At 34.4% G+C, this 16,319-nt stretch overlaps 3 protein-coding genes across 3 annotated transcripts in view; all 3 read right to left on the bottom strand.

The window, feature by feature from the left end:
* LOC111391567 (flap endonuclease GEN-like 1) overlaps positions 1–2,387 on the bottom strand; it is a 7,352-nt gene extending 4,965 nt beyond the window's left edge. The window contains exons 1-2 of the mRNA XM_023016807.1: positions 2,349–2,387; positions 687–828 (exon numbers count right to left, since the gene is read on the bottom strand). Of these exons, the coding sequence (XP_022872575.1) occupies positions 687–828; positions 2,349–2,387 (181 nt within the window). The remainder of the gene's footprint in view (positions 1–686; positions 829–2,348) is intronic.
* A 2,630-nt stretch (positions 2,388–5,017) lies between these two features.
* LOC111391547 (flap endonuclease GEN-like 1) lies at positions 5,018–10,951 on the bottom strand. The gene is made up of 8 exons (XM_023016783.1): positions 10,541–10,951; positions 9,935–10,111; positions 9,185–9,355; positions 6,948–7,129; positions 6,577–6,817; positions 6,314–6,443; positions 5,496–5,962; positions 5,018–5,402 (listed from the first exon to the last, which is right to left on the bottom strand). Exons 1-8 carry the CDS (start codon positions 10,733–10,735, stop codon positions 5,160–5,162), a joined length of 1,806 nt encoding a protein of 601 aa, XP_022872551.1. The 5' UTR covers positions 10,736–10,951; the 3' UTR covers positions 5,018–5,159.
* A 686-nt stretch (positions 10,952–11,637) lies between these two features.
* On the bottom strand, positions 11,638–14,940 carry LOC111391550 (UDP-galactose/UDP-glucose transporter 4-like). Its single transcript, XM_023016784.1, has 7 exons — positions 14,452–14,940; positions 13,797–13,825; positions 13,488–13,689; positions 12,794–13,036; positions 12,591–12,692; positions 12,405–12,512; positions 11,638–12,054 (listed from the first exon to the last, which is right to left on the bottom strand). The coding sequence occupies exons 1-7, from the start codon at positions 14,575–14,577 to the stop codon at positions 11,785–11,787; spliced, it is 1,080 nt and encodes a 359-aa protein (XP_022872552.1). The 5' UTR covers positions 14,578–14,940; the 3' UTR covers positions 11,638–11,784.
* Between the last annotated feature and the right edge of the window lie 1,379 nt (positions 14,941–16,319).

Here is a 16,319-nt window from a genome sequence, read left to right as displayed (position 1 = left end):
TTTTGTTGGACCAAAATACCCTTCATCTTTTGTTGCCAAATAGAAAAATCATCTTTTCCATTAAAAATTTCAACTTCAAAGTGTAAAGACATTTTAAGAAAAACGGAACAACCAAAACACAGATATTTCACACAAAGTAATCTTAAGGTCGCAATATGCACCGTTCTAGATTCCCAGAGTTTTGTAAGATTCACGATCTTAGATCAAGGGAATGTTCAAACGGGTCAAGTTCAGGTGTTCTAATGGGATAATTAATGCAAACACGAAGGTATATAAACAAAAAATTTCAAATTTTCACGCAACAAGTCTTACACAATGACTATATGACAGATAAGCACAAAATCAACTACCAATCTGCAATCAAAATTCAACACTTCAAAATAGAGCAAATAATTCCTAAATTTTTTAGCACAAGCAATGGTTGCCAAATAATAACAACCCCCAATCCTATTGATCACCCCGCACGATAATCTGCTAGTACGATAATGTTAAAGTTTCAGCCAATTTACCAGAGCGGACCAATCCGAATCCGTAAATTATGAGACGCTCGAATTTAACACTTTAGGATCACCATTATTAGTCCTAAAGTCTCTGAAAACTGCAGCAACCAAAAAATCATGATTGAGTCTCGAACGCCCGAAGAACAACGCTGTCCAGATTCTTCTGTAGGCCTTGAAACAAAAAACTTTCAACACGAAAAATGTTAGAAATAATGCAAAGAACAAACTGCCTGGAGAGATCATTGCCAAAAAGGCTCCACGCACCCACATGCACCATCACTCTCTTTGGCGTGGGCTTCACGCATCGCCCTGCAGGGTTCTCCTTCACCTGCACATCATGTCGGTGGTCTCTATTTCCCAAAAATCCTTTTGGATTGATCAGAAAATGCGAAAAACGGAGATTGATTTTGACAGTTTTTTCGATCTGATTTCTGGACGATTTTTTGCTATATTTCAAGAGCCAAAACCACCACCTTGAAGCTCTGATACCAAATGTTACGAAAGCTCTCTTGAAAGATCTTCAAATCGGTGATTTTCGAGCTCAGTCAAACGTACCTTTCTCTACCAACAACCAATCTAATCGGCTCCAAATCACAACCAATTAACTCATCTCGGTTGCTATTCAATCTTACCCACGTAGGACAAGAAAAGATGATGATTTGTGGCCACAAAGACTAGGAGAAGATACCACAAAGTTATACTATGAAAGAACTACCAATTGCACACGTTACACAAGCGTTTTGAACACTTCTAGAGATCTTTTTTTCACACATGAAGGGGCAGCCGAGATTCCTCTATTTTTTTCACAAAACATCACAAGAAAGTGGCTAGGGTTATAGTCATATATATACTCTAGGGTTAGGATTTAAGTTGGACCTTTAAAGAGGTAAACGGACCAAGATTTAAGCCATCCAAGAGGAAATATAATTGAGTCGGATGTAGCTCATGGACTTGGTTGTTGGACTTATTTAATTCATCGGCCTATGCCTATAAAATAATATTAACCCACGTTAACATCATAGTCGAGGATTTATTGGGTATCAAAAACCCAACAAAAGTTTTCACATAACGCTATTCTCTAAGAAAAGGATTCCTTTGCAAGGAGTCGAGTCTTGAAATCGAACCTAATGGCAAAGAAAATGAACTATTTTCTTTGGTACTGCTTCTGAGAAAGAAACAAGAGAAAGTTAAAAATCTAATTTAGAAATACATTTTAACACTCGGAGAAGAAAGAAATTAAAAAAAAATAAAAAAATCTTACTATCTTGGCCTAATATTTCAACGGCTTTCTCGAATAAATCATGCATTTCTTTGGTCCACACCACCCTTGGTTTCTTTTTCATGGAGGAATTATCTTTCCCACGTTGAGTTTATTCAACTTTATTTCTATCTTCTTCTCTCTTTCGTTTATGATGATCTCGTAATGATTCACTAATTGATGGTGACTTAGTCTCTTCGGATGACATAATGTCTCTCGAGAATTCCCTTTTACCATCATTTTGTCACTTTCTCGAATACAATTTGCCAAAGTTTGATTTAATTTATCCTTGCTAAATGAGTTCACAAGAAGAATGCAAATTTCCTTGCTTCCATTAGATTGACTAGATTTTTCATCGGGGCACTTTCATGGTGCCCATTCTTGAAAATTAATGATAATTGTGAAGAAAATCTCTTAAAATCTGAGATTTTTTTTAACACATACCTCTAATTGTTATGTTTTAAAACTTAAAACATTTGGATCGATCTTGAGAAAAACACTAAATAAACTGCAGAAATCAAAGAAAATCAACACAGGATATGTTTTGCCCTTTTAAAAGGGTCCGGTGTTCGATTTTGCAACCTAATCACCCGTTGAGCATCTTTCACGAGATTAAGCTCTAGATCCATTAATAACGAACAAGAACAACATACAAATGTACGAAGAAATTGGAAATTTCTTCGAGTTTATCTTGCCTCTTGACACAACAACAACAACATTGCTATCACTCTCACAGATTGCACAAAACAACCATTTCTCTTCACAAAGATCAGAATAATATCAATCACAAAGATCGATTTCATCTAACATGGCCAAACCCTAATTTTCACTCAGAAACCAAGGACAGAGAGAACGACAGAGAGTAAGATGAAGAGACTACACAACAGAAGTCTCTAGAATGAATAATTGAAAAAAGGCTAAGACCCTTAAGTATCCGTATCCATCCAATAATCAGAGGGCAGAGATTTAGCCGCGTGTAAGGCTAAAATTAATTTTTGAAGAGGCGTTTTTTTTATCAAAACACGATTTCATTAAACTTGAAATTACCACAGCAACCCGATGGAACATTTGGCCCAATAACAGAGGCCCACAAAGTCAAGAATCATGTGAGGCAGCCCACAAACACTTAACACTAATAAATGCTCTTAATAGCACAAACGTGACCATATATTCTTGGAATGAAAACTTTGTTGTATAGGCGAAAATTTTGTATGGTAATAAGAGCAAGTGCACGACATGATTAATTTAAGGATGTATCGGAATATATTTATGTATATTAAATCACGTGTATTAATGTCAATTTATATTATTCAGTATATGTTAATTATTTTTCCTTATTTGGTACATTTCATTTTTATGAAAATATTATTTATAATTCAATCACAATTACTATAATTCATTAAAACTTTACCAAATTCTAATCATCCATGTGCCGGATAATGCCTCAAGGAATATACACTTTGTCAAGTATGTGTGTCTAATTCTAAATATTGACCATATTATAATCTTATGTACTAATGTCTCAAAGACATAACTAATGAAACGAGGTACATGTAAACATAGTGGTAGTACTCCTAATTATCATATTAAGGATATGACGATTCAAAGGCTGCCATTATGTATAATGCGATCATCATTTTGGTACTCGAGAATTCATTTCAGGCTTCTGAAAAATATGAGTATACATAATTCTTTAATGAGATGGTGAATGTTCTTTTTAAGCATTCAATCTTTGATACTAATGAATTTAATAATACGTTTAATGCATTATCGTACTTGTGATTGGACCACAAATATTTTATCCATTTAAGAAAATACAACAAATATAAGGGAAAAAAATTATTGGAAGGATAAAACATTTATAAACAATTTGAATGTTAGCATACGATCTATTTAGATTAATATGCATAAATAAACCTGCACAAATATCTTGAATTAATTATGCCATACATTTTCAGCAAAAGCAATTTTGTTGACAATACAACAAAACCAAGTCAAGGACCAGTTTGCAATATTCCCAAGAACCTGAAAATTCAGGGACTAATTTGAAGTATCAAAACGATCCAAGGACAAATTTGTATCTACCTGGAAAAGTCAAGGACAGAATCGTAACAAAAGGAAAATGCAGGAGCAAGAATATGGTGATCAGAATAAAGAGTTTTGATAGAGGAAGAAAAACCAACTTGTCCAAAATTTTGCAATTCTACTAGCGAGTAGTTCATTGGATTGAGATTGGCAAATGATCTAAAATTGACCGTAATCAGAAATATTAATTTTCGATTCAAGAACTACTGAACATGAATTTAACGTCTTTCAATCAGTAACATTCATTGGAATTCAACGTTTTTCGACTACATTTTCAAACAACATTCTCCAATAATGAATCCTCCCTGCGATATTCAACATCCCACCCACACATGAGAAATCAGCCCCATACACAAATGCTGCAAGAATTAACTAATTTTGTCAATGAAGGGAAGGTGGGCAGTATGTATATATATGAAGAAATTAAAATTGAGTAATGCCATGATCTCAATATTAATTTCATATGTTGTCCAGAAATATTCATATTCAAGAACCAATATTATAATTATTCTTCTTCATATTCTGTGTTTAAAATTTCATGCACCATTATCTTCAATTAATGAAATGTGTAGATTCATGGTTTATTTACATACTTTATATAATTAAAATATATTCATTTGTTTTAGATAAATTAATGTTCACTTAATTAGATACAATAAGAATACATTTGTATTATTAAATATTATAATTCAATATAAATAGGATTTTCGTAATTAAAAGTGAGAATTGTTGTAAAATTAATAGAGATATGGGAAAATTCCACTGAAGTTTATCGAACTTGCTGGTTTATTTTATGTTGGTCACCTAACTTCAATTAATTTCAATTTGATCATCAACTTTGGTCAATAATCTGAGCTTCTTCCACTTAATTTATCAAAACAAACAAGAACTCACGAAAACACAATTTTTACACGATTCAGTCCTCAAATATCCATGTTCACAGGCGATGCACGCTTGCATGGATTTGTCAAGATGGTCGAGAAAGAAAATTACAGTCCCAAAATTGATGCAGTGGACTCGAGAGAAGAACCAGTGTTGGGAATCCCGAGCTTAGACAGTCCATCACATTTCAATTTTCAACACCCGTAGTGGAGTATAAACAGAGGGATTCGAGTCCATAGCCAAAGAATCATGCTAAGGAACTCGAACTCTGCTGAGTGAAGTTTATGTTGAATTTATAAGATTTGTAAGCTAATATTTTAATTCTGGAAAACATATTTACATTTAACACGAGTATTGATACCAAGAGCTGGAAAGGAAATCTTCATTTACAGACAAATTCAGGTTTATGACAAAATAAGTTACGTTTCTACTGCCTAGTCAAATAAAAGCCTACGCCTTACGGACTTGGATAATCTTGTGCTTGGCTCTTTCCTTTTTCCTTCAGAGGAGCCAAGATCATTCTCCTCCAGTGTGTTTTCGCAAAGGACTTTCGAGGAACGATAAAATTCAGTAATGCTAAGCTGCACATTTTGAGATGTGGATGATTCTGAGTTTTTGGGTGTCCCTTCAGACCTTAAGCTGGATTTCTTCTTTCTTGATTTCCTTTCTTTCAGTTCCTGGTGGCCCATTTTACATAATTATTATGAGAGTAACAGAAATCCTGTTTTCCTTTTCTTTTATGAAAGAGGGGGAGAGAGAGAATTGCTCACCTTTTCTTTTAAGAATTGGTCGACCTTTTCTGGAAAGGCATTTCGGACAAGCTCCATATCTTCATCTGTGGACAGAAAACAGCACCCATCATTGATGCAAACAACGGGCACATCAGGTTCTTCTAGCAAATCATTAGATTCATCAGGTTCTTCAGATCCCTGCAGTCTATCAGGCTCTTCGGGAATTACAGACATGGCATCACTCAATGCGTTAACAGCTTTCTTCCACTTAACCACGTAGAACTGAAGCCCAAGTCTTATTTTCACACGCTGGATACTGTGGAACTCATAGTGTCCATATAACAAGTCATTTGTCGGACTTGATGCCATATCTCGCAAATAGATAGTTGATAACATGGGAAGCATTCTTTGCCGAATATAAGATGGCTCCCAATGCTGCTGATAAGTGAGATAATCAACCAGCATTTCAGTCTTTGGGCTTGCCCACTCTATACATGGATCATCATCTGCCACAACACGGACCCAGAAGATTAATAAGTGGCTGCTGAAACAGCAAAAATCCAGTAACAAAAATATGAACAATTTAAAGACACTAAGCAATACCCTAGAAAGAAAAGCAAAAACTGTAATTGTGCTGAGCTCATGATAAAGAAGAGCAGCGCAGATCACCAGACCCCAGTACATCACCAATGTCTTCAGGATACATGGCGATAATTTCATCTATTTCTCTCTCAACATGCATAATACACATATATGAGACTATAAAGTTTATTTGCCAATTTTCCTTTTTCTTCCGTTCTTTTTCTTTCTTGTCCTGGCATTGAAAACCATGCTTAAAGTTAAAAAAAATTTCATACCAGTTCCATGGTGGTTGCTCAGGTACATCTGAATAATTTCATCGTTTGGAAAATTTTTCTCCAATGCAATCTTTCTACAAACATTTATTTGCCAATTCTCCTTTTTCTTCCGTTCTTTTTCTTTCTTTTCCTGGCATCGAAAACCATGCTTAAAGTTAAAAAAACAAAAGCACAGAAATCTAAAATCAAATACCAAAAGAATTAAGTATGCAGAACTAAAAAACTCTTGAAACAGAGATGGGAAAGACAGTTAAAAGGTAGACCAAATCACACGACAAGCAATCACATTTGAATCCAACGAATTTCTGCTTGCAACTTTGGCCAGCAGTTGAACCACAATATTCACAAGAAAACTTCAGATGAGATATCTTGCTGCCTGGATGCCCACAGTGGGAACAATGAGAAGATTTTGTCTTTGGTAAATTCTCATCAGAACTACGTAAAACTTCAGAGTCGATACTTCCCTGGATCACCAGTGCACCTCCTCTGCCTATTTCATGTAACCTGAGTAGCATTGTAATAAATTTACTTATGATAGAGTTGCTTATTGAGAACCAACATTTTCGTACAGCCTATAGCCCCAAAAATTTAAGAAAAATATGACACGCATGCTCAAGGGATATAAATCACATACCTATTCAATATTTCATCTTCACTGAAACATTTGACAAAACGAAGAGCTGTATCAATCCCAATGCCCGCAACACCACTTAAATCATGATCGCTTCCAACCAACAGAGAAATAGCTATCAAATGATTTCTCGTAAGTCCAAGACCAGCCTCAATATCAGATATATGGTAGCATTCAAATGGTTCCTGAGCAAGATAGATAGTCACATCCTTGCAAGGGCATAAGAGAATGGAGAATTTCTCAACTTAATCAAAGAGACAAGTATAATACAGGAAAAAGAGAGATAAATACCGTAAAATTTGTGTAAAAAACATTGATACAAGATGAAAATCACGTTTATTTTGTGTATTGACGTGATATATCCCAACTGATAAAAGTACTAATCCAACTAGGGCCAAGAAAAAAAAAAAAAGATCCTTGCAAGGGCATAAGAGAATGGAGAATTTCTCAACTTAATCAAAGAGACAAGTATAATACAGGAAAAAGAGAGATAAATACAGTAAAATTTGTGTAAAAAACATTGATACAAGATGAAAATCACGTTTATTTTGTGTATTGACGTGATATATCCCAACTGATAAAAGTACTAATCCAACTAGGGCCAAGAAAAAAAAAAAAAGTCTATTCCCTATGTTTGGAATCAAGGGACCTGGTTGACTTTCACAGTAAAATAGATTGCTTTTCCCAGTCATTTTTTGTTTATAATTTATTCACCTTTTTCATTAGATGATGTTTTCAAATGATAATATTTGATGGGAATTTTTTTATCTGATAATTTTCCTTCAGAAACTAAAATAACAAAAACTAAGCACTGTTTGACACTGAAGTTAAATCAAGTCATCCAACTTCTAATAGACAGCATACGAACTTTCCTAAACAAACTTAAAAAAGATGAGAAAATTATTTTTAAGGTGTACACACTTGGGTAACACATATAAAAATTGGACAGTGAGACATAACAAACACAAGGTGGACGAAGCAACACAACAAACTTCAAAACGAAAGAGGTCAATGCAGAAGCAACGAGCTTTCTCTTCCAAACCTCACACTCAGTTCGTGAAATATAACAAGACACCATCAGAGTCCCAAGTTCGCATCACTCGTGAATGTTTATTTTACCCAACACTTGAATTAATTCATGCCACAAATTAGCAAACCATCAACCACATCAGCAATTCAGTATAAAGCAAGTATCACCTCTAAGGTTGTTATGTGATTATTTAAACCTGTGATATCCAGAAGAGTTTTCATTCTTAATTTCTCCTATAATACCAGTGCATTACTTCTTTCATTTTTAAGGCATGCTTCTGAATTCCAATAAACCCTATTCTTCCAATTCCTAGGAAAATAGGGTCAGTACGTTGACTCTCTAGTTCCACTGTCACGGTGGGTTTAGTTGGGTGCAATGTAGGACCACGGGAGAAATACAGGGTATGATATAAGTGAAAGAAATCAAAGGCGTGCATCTGCCGCATTAAGACTATGAATTGGATAAAAATATCTGCAAAAAATTATATAAAAGTCTTGATTCACGTGACATGGACTGGAATGGTTCCACCAACCTAGGGACCAAATTAGGAGATCTAGCCCCCCTTCTATCAAAACTGGAGATCAAATTGTAAGCTCTTGGAAAGCAGTAGCTGCCTCAGGAACAACCAAAAGCAAGAATATGGTTTTCAGGGCCACACAGCCATAAGAAAGTCCCACCACAATGTCTTAAGCAGCTTAAAAGTCTTTTTAACTCTTAAAACCTTATTCAACCCTAAAACCTCAAATCTCTGTGATAGTTTCGTCCAAGACTCTAGAACTCTATTACTTGAACTCTTGTAAATACATATCCTGCTTCATAGAAACCGAGGAATTTTATCATGCATCTGGCATGAAATTCTTGACTCAAAGAAGTTAAAAAGAAATGTATCACTTCATTAGTCCAAAGCTATGATTGTCTCCACCAGTAACCACATATTTCACGAACTGCAAAATATTCAAGCAAGAGCTTCTTTTCTCTACTTTTTAAGAATCAGTATTCTACTCTATTGATCAAAGATAATCAACGCAAACTTAGGGTTTTGCTCCTTTCTAGATAAGGTCAGCTCTCTTCCACCAAAGGTCACAAGAAAATTTTAGTATTGCAAACTGAAACCATATCCTCATCATGACAGAGCAACAATAACATCAAATTGGCCAATGGCAATGAAAGATCATTTTTGAAAGAAAATCAAGAACCACGAAAAATGTACTTTTGAGTTGATCTGGAGTCGCTTGATTATACATTGGGCCCCGAAAAGAAATGCATCGCTGTCAGCAGTGATACAAGCATCAACAATTCCTTCTCTATTTAATTGTGCACAAAGTGCTTCAGCTTCACCTTTTGCTTTTAAAACAGGCATTCCAAGGAGTTCAAGCAATACCTAGCAGAATAAGACCATGAACAATTAGACAACTTTTAAAACATGCTAAAAGCAATCAACTCTTAACATTAGAATATATAAACCTACTCCTATGACATATTATAGTTTAATTAATTTAGATGAAATCAAGTTCATGAAGACTTAACATATATCCTCTATATGTACTAAACAAACACTACCCTGCCTGTAGTAATTTCTCAGACATTTTAACCTAGCTGGATTTGTATTAATACAGCAAAATCTTAATTAGCTTGATGCTTGGCATGAAAGCAAATCGAATGAACAATTTAGTAAATATTCAATCAACAATGAAATCTCATATTTCTAGTCTATGATGGATAAATGCTACACGACAAAAAGAAAGTCGGTGTCATCTATGCATCAATTCCCTGCACATTGACGCAATGCTAATAAATTGAAAGACAAGTGTGACCCTAAAATAACATCACAATGTTGAAGTTTGGCTTCATGATTGCTTCAGATAGGTAAGCTTCTCAGCATCAGAACACGACACATTTCATCTCAGAATATTGCAACAAGATATAAATTTATAAGCAAAATAATAGGAACTCATCTCACCACACATTCTTCAACATATTTCACAAATCTCGAGTTCCTTTTGACTGATACACCCTCCTCCACCACCGGAAAACTTGACAAATCAAGACCAGAGGCTCTGAAAAACCGCACAGCCCTCGCCTGAGACTTTAATGACGATGGCGTCCCATCAACTACAAAGACCGGGTAGGCCCCAAACTGCACAATAATGACAGAATATCAACTCTCACTCGAATTCTTTAAAGAACTATCAAGTCAATTTCCAGAATTAAAGCAATATACATCCATGGCTGCATACCAAATCAATAGCTAATTCAAGTTTTATGCTTTTTATCATGCTTGTTTTCAATAGAATTCTTCCAAGTAAGTCCATCAAGTGTATTCTTGGTTAATAAAGCGGCACCGATTAAAAGATATGATGACAAACTCAAATTTCTTTATACTTTTTCATTTTTACAGTTGAGGCCCAATTCAAGTTCACCCTCAGGAACGAACAGACTTCTTACAGAAACCCCAAAAATGAACGTACTAGGGAAAACGTAAAACACATGAAACATCAAAGTTTGTGTGTATTAGACAGTTGTACATTTGGAGTTTAAATAACGCAGCGTGCAAATAGAGTTGTACCTTGGAAAAAAGGTTGATGGTACGGAAAAAGGTAAGCCTAAGGTGAGGTTTCCTGGCGAATCCTTTAATAGCAGTTTCATGCTGGACAATCCAGTACGACAGGTCCACGGCCACCCGTTTGTTCCTCAAGAAATCAAAGCCTTCATGTCGGGCATAGGGCTTGAGCAAATCCCAGAAGTTCCCTCCAACACCCATTGTGGTTGCAATGAAAACAGATGGGCCTTTTAGGTAATTAACTGAAGAAAGTGAACAGTGAAATTGGCGGTGAACTGATCACACATTCCTTTTACAGGGACAGAAGAAGATGGAGGGTGTCGTGGGTTAAGGAAGGAAACTCTATTTTCTTAGCCGTTAGGCCCGCTACGGATGAAAATGCGCTCCTGCTATGTTTTGTTAGTTGGGCTTGAATTACTAGAAACGCCATGGGGTTTCTCTCGACGACTCGGGCAGATTAAAAATCATAACAACAACAACAGCAATACAATTTCTGTCTCCGAACCTAGCATTTGTTTGATTCTTTTTTTTTTTAATATATTTTTCTTTTCTTTTTAATCACACATTTTTTAATAAAGTAATATTATATACAAACCTAAAACATTTTATTACTTTTTGACTACACATTATTCATCAATCTATTATTTGAAAGTGCATTCTAACCAAAAAGTGGGAGTCAAACATTCCCTAAAATAGGGACAATACAATAATTAAAAATATGCTCGAGAAGTGTTTATAAACTATTTAAATTATAAATAAATATAAGGAGAAGTGAATATTACTTATAAATTTCTCGAAATGTATAAATGAAAAATGGCGTGGGTATTATGAACGCGAACCAAAAATTGGCCAAGTAACATTCACAATAATTTGAAATCAATTATAAATATCATTTTTTTTTTCATTCTATTAGAATTCTTTTATTTTAGCCGTTCGTCTTTTAATCTTGTTCCATTGAACTCTCATAGCTCTTTTAAACATGAATATCTTTAACTCTATGCAAACTATTATGTTGCTCTTAACTTAATGAACTTTTAAAATGTGCACATATTGAACTTGTATACTTAATTTCCTTTATCACAAGTTGAGTCTAGATCTACTCGAATATTGAAAATACCAGTTAAAAAGATGTCATAATTCCTGTAACGCCTAAAATTTCTTCGACGCGCAAGAAAGGGAGAGAATTATGCTATTGCTTCGATGTCCATAAAATTGAATAAAAAGTAAATTACATGTGAAGCATCTAACTATCAGACCAACCGCCTTTTTTCCTCGGCTTCTTCAATTCCAATTTGAAACCTGTTGTCTTCACTGCAAGCTTCGTTTTCGAACATGGGAGGAGGAGGTGGTGGTGGAGCAGTAGCAGTGGATCTCTTCTTAGGAGACTTGTTATCCGGCAACATCTTCAATATGATCCCCATAGTTATCAACAAAAGTCCGCTCCCATGTTGTTCAGTTAACGGCTTTGTGAAGATCAGATATGACAGCAGTAGAGTTACTGCTTTTCTGGCAGTTGTCACCTATTTATATAGTTTGATGTAAACCAAGAGTATATTAGATTTTAACCAGTATGCCCAACATTCATGATACATTGGAGTAGCAGTATTCGACAGTACTGACTATTCTTTTCAAGTCTACCTTTCCGATCATGCCATCGATGTTCATGAGATAGGCAAGGGCATAACATAAGGTCCAATAGAAATCCTCAAGCATAAAATTTGAAATTTTCATGGAAGATATGTGGACTTATCTCAATATCGTTAAATAATGTCATCCGAGAGGATAATATAACCCTAGAATTTTAAAAGCAATTTTAAACAGTGGCCTCTACAAGTCACCAATAGCTGTTGAATGTGGGATCAGAACATACCATAGCGGTGGTGGCAGCACCAAATAGGGCAATTAGGGAAAGAACAGACACTTGTCCTATAAAGGTTGCCATGGCTTCAAATACAAGAACTCCATAAACATAAGGATGCTGCAGAAACAAGAGAATTTAACTTAGTAATGTCTGTAAAGGATTATAATGAAACTAAATTTGATTATTGGAATTTACCTGCGAACACGAACTCCATGCCTTAAATAGTTCTCCCGTAACAAGCATTGGTGGGATCAAGAAAGGCATGCCAACGAGGGTAGAGCAAAAAAGCATTTCCGTCTGTCAAAAGATTGAACAAATGTGTGACGAAGGAAAATTTTCTAATCATGAATTTCTCATGACAACTTTTTTCCCACCAAGAATCAAATCAAAAGCATCACCTGCGTTGTTGCAGGATTCATGGTAAAGATAGCTTCTTGCAAATTACCCAAAAAGGCATCCATAATCAACGCGCCAGATACCATCAAGACACCAATCACACTGAAATTAGGTGAAGTATGAGCATCTGCTAAGGTGAAAAGGATCAAACCCACCACCAAAAGCACAGCAGATACGTATTCATGAGGTGGATATTTCCGTTTCAAACCAGGAATGAAGGCTCCCATTACCATAACCGGCAAAACCTGTATACAATCACAACAAATTATTAACTGGGATATCATTGAAGTGGTGAACAAATCTTTTCATCACAAGCAAGCAATTCAAGTGAAAATACAATTTTCCATTAATCTGAAGTGCATCTTTGGTTCGCAGCTGGCAGCACTATGATACACATGATTTAAACTTCTTTTTCTACCTTAGTATTGTTCATTACCATCAAATCATCTATACCAAGCGTACCATTTGACTTTATTATCCTCTAATTTTCATCTTCATAATGTTAAAAACTTACTCAGTCTTGTATATGCACGGAATATTAATTGACTTATAGTAACGTCTTATCTGGCTTAAATTCGATACTATTATAAGAACTAGAACTACATGGAAATCATCCAATTATAAGCAGATTCAGATCTTATGCCAACCCATTTATCTTCAACACGATTAAAGTAAGCCATTGGATTTCTTTTTCACCTTGGTGGATTTGAACATGAGCTGTGCCGGATAGTTGAGAAAAGCCAGAGAGCCTTTGGTAAGTCCATTTGAACCCATTAGCACAGCAGAGAGCTTCACGTAAGTCTTCCATGGGTTGACCATTTGCTTAGGGGTGAAGCCTTGCAAGTATATCAAGAATATATACACCCATCCTTGAACAAAGGTGAAGTACCATCCATAGCTACAAGACGTAGACCAACGAAAGGTCTGATTAGAAAAAAATTACAAAACTCATGAGATCCTGTAAAATCAAATTCCGTTTTCGAATATTGAAATTCATGACCTCACCTGAATTGGAGCCTGTTGTACACATATTCCTGAAATTTGAGCAAAATAAGTGAAAATACAGATCCGCATAAGATAGAAAATGTTACAGAATCGTTAGTAATTGAAAAGGGATAAATTGGGTCCATGCAGAGCCATATCAATTCGAAAGAAGTTAACAAAAAAACAAAGGATGATGAGGCCAATTAATGATGATATTATCTGCAAACCTAAATTATTTCTGTAACTGAAATCCCACCGCCTTCGCATGTAAGGTAAGCATCAAAATGACAAATTCTATCAGCTTTAACAAAAATGTACAAATTGACAATCAAATACACAAAATTGGAATTAAAATTCAGAATTTAATACAATTAATATACCTAATGGAACATAAGAAAATATTACAATTAATCAACAGAAGTGAAATTCCTTACCCAGAACTCATCAACATGCAAACATCATTTCTTTTTACCCAAATGAAAAGACAAAATTTAATAGTTGCCTTCAATTATTTTTCCACCAAAACAAGTCCGAAAGATTAATATCATAACGGCTGCTTTTCCCTGAATTTTCCCATGAATTTTTTCAATTTTCGAAAATCAAACAAATGTCACGCACTAAACACCATCAAAGAAAATGATTTTTTTTTTATTTTTTAAATTCTTAAATGTTATACCTCACAGATGCCATTAACAAGATAACCAAAGAAGAACCCAGAAGAGCAAATGAGGAATTGTTTCCATCTGGGTCTCTCAGAGAGAGAAATCCCAAACAGAGTCCGGGATTGCTCTTCATTCTTCATCTTCTTCTATTTTTCTTTTTCTTTCTCACTTCACCGCTAGTTTTGTTGTAAAAAAAAAACTGTATGTATAGCTCTCCACAACGCCACAAATATACGCGTTTATTCACTCAAGATTTTAGGCTGAATTCAATGCTTTGCATGTTGACTTTGGGATACAGAGTACATTCACAGAGAAAAATGAAAAAGAAAAGAATTTAAGGAAATCGTATCGGGTTCATTACGCTATCAACAGAATCAATATATATGTGCATATATAAATTTGTATACATATATATATATATATGTTCATGAAAGAATCAAGAAGAAAAAGGAAAAGGAAAGATTTTAGAGAGAAAAGACGGAGAGTTTGACTTGCTGTAGAGAGAGAGAGAGAGAGAGAGAGACGAGGGAGAGAGAATGTGTAGGGGATTAAGAAGGATTTAATTATAATATATCAGAGATTTCTTAATCAATTAATTAAAAATTTATGCCATGGAAGCAAGTTACACGATGCATGAATCGCGTGGTTAAACCACGAGACTTGCAAATGCAATTTGAGATTAATTCATTTTTTATTTTAACTTAATGAAATACTTGTGAGTATTGAATGCAATTTGCACATTTTATGGGATCTCAAAGTTTAACGCAACGAGATCTTTAAGCTTTAACATATTTGTTATCGAGAAACGATCGAATATGTTATTTTAGAATAAAGTGCGTTGATTATTTTGTTTTATTTAGCATATAAAATGATGAGTATTAACGTTTAAATAATTTTATTAATAAAAAAAACTTGATTTAATTCGACGCTGCTTGTTAGAGCAATATTGGAAATTTTTTTGACGCATTACCTTCTGTGAAAGAGAGATTTTAATCGTGTATTAAATAGCATGTACCTGCATAAAAATTAATGTATTGTTAGTATTTAATTTTAAAGTTTTTTGGATGGTCATTGAACCTATGAAACCGTTATTATGTCTAGATTTCACCATTTGAAAAGTTGACAAATTTATTGACATGACGGACGAAATTGTTGACATGACACTTTATTTTCATTAATTAATGATTCCATGTATTAAAAGTAATATATTTACTTAATAACATATCACTAACTACAATTGTACTTTTTCTATTAATAATAAACGCGAATAATGAAAACTTGCATTACCTCAACATAGCATGTTGCTTAAGATGCATTTGTTGAGGCAAAGTAAAAGGGTTTATAGATTTGCACGTGGACTTCTTTTTCCAAGTATGTGAATGCTTGATTTCAATGTTCAATCCCTATAATATTTCTAGGCAATAGGCTTGGAGTAATATTTTTCACTTTTTTATTCAATGTTCTGAAAGCGTAAAACATAGATACGAGTGGAGGTCAAATTTAAAGATTTATGAGCTAATGCGAGCCTAGGTAAAAAATATTTTTTTTAAAAAAAATTAATATATTTTTATTTTTTTAATCATTCTAAAATTCATTTAATAATTAAAATAATACATATCAAACGTGTAAAATTATAAAATATTTGTGAAGTCGTGTTTATAAAATGTGGTTTTTTAAGTGATTGCCTACTTTGGATGATTGACACGTGGCCGTTGGCCTGTGACACTGGAAGCTTCTATTTCTGGCGTCTCTTTATTTGGCTCAAGGCTTGACTCATCATTTGGTTCTTTGAAGGCTTTTGGTTGATAGAAAAAATATCTCTTGGGTTTATTAAGGTTTCTTCGTATCTCTCAGATTATAGAATTTCTGATTTCAGATCTGT

Source organism: Olea europaea, unplaced genomic scaffold (genome assembly GCF_002742605.1).
Source record: "Olea europaea var. sylvestris unplaced genomic scaffold, O_europaea_v1 scaffold806, whole genome shotgun sequence".
In the NCBI taxonomy this organism is placed as follows: domain Eukaryota; kingdom Viridiplantae; phylum Streptophyta; class Magnoliopsida; order Lamiales; family Oleaceae; genus Olea; species Olea europaea.
Note: the sequence above shows the minus strand (reverse complement) of the source record. Positions and strands in the feature narration are given on the sequence as shown.

Bases quoted from the DNA above. Each gene is read 5' to 3' on its own strand.
- LOC111391547 (XM_023016783.1), bottom strand. From the start codon at position 10,735: ATGGGTGTTGGAGGGAACTTCTGGGATTTGCTCAAGCCCTATGCCCGA. The intron at 6,444-6,576 runs GTCTACCTTTTA...TTTCGATGCCAG, and splicing joins ATTGCTTGTCGTGTGATTTG to GAAAAGAAAGAAAAAGAACG. The intron at 5,963-6,313 runs GTATGAAATTTT...GTGTTGTGGCAG, and splicing joins GAGCAACCACCATGGAACTG to ATGATGATCCATGTATAGAG.
- LOC111391550 (XM_023016784.1), bottom strand. From the start codon at position 14,577: ATGAAGAATGAAGAGCAATCCCGGACTCTGTTTGGGATTTCTCTCTCT. The intron at 13,826-14,451 runs GTATAACATTTA...CTCAAATTTCAG, and splicing joins TTGTTAATGGCATCTGTGAG to GAATATGTGTACAACAGGCT. The intron at 12,055-12,404 runs GTATGTTCTGAT...CTATATAAATAG, and splicing joins GTGCTGCCACCACCGCTATG to GTGACAACTGCCAGAAAAGC.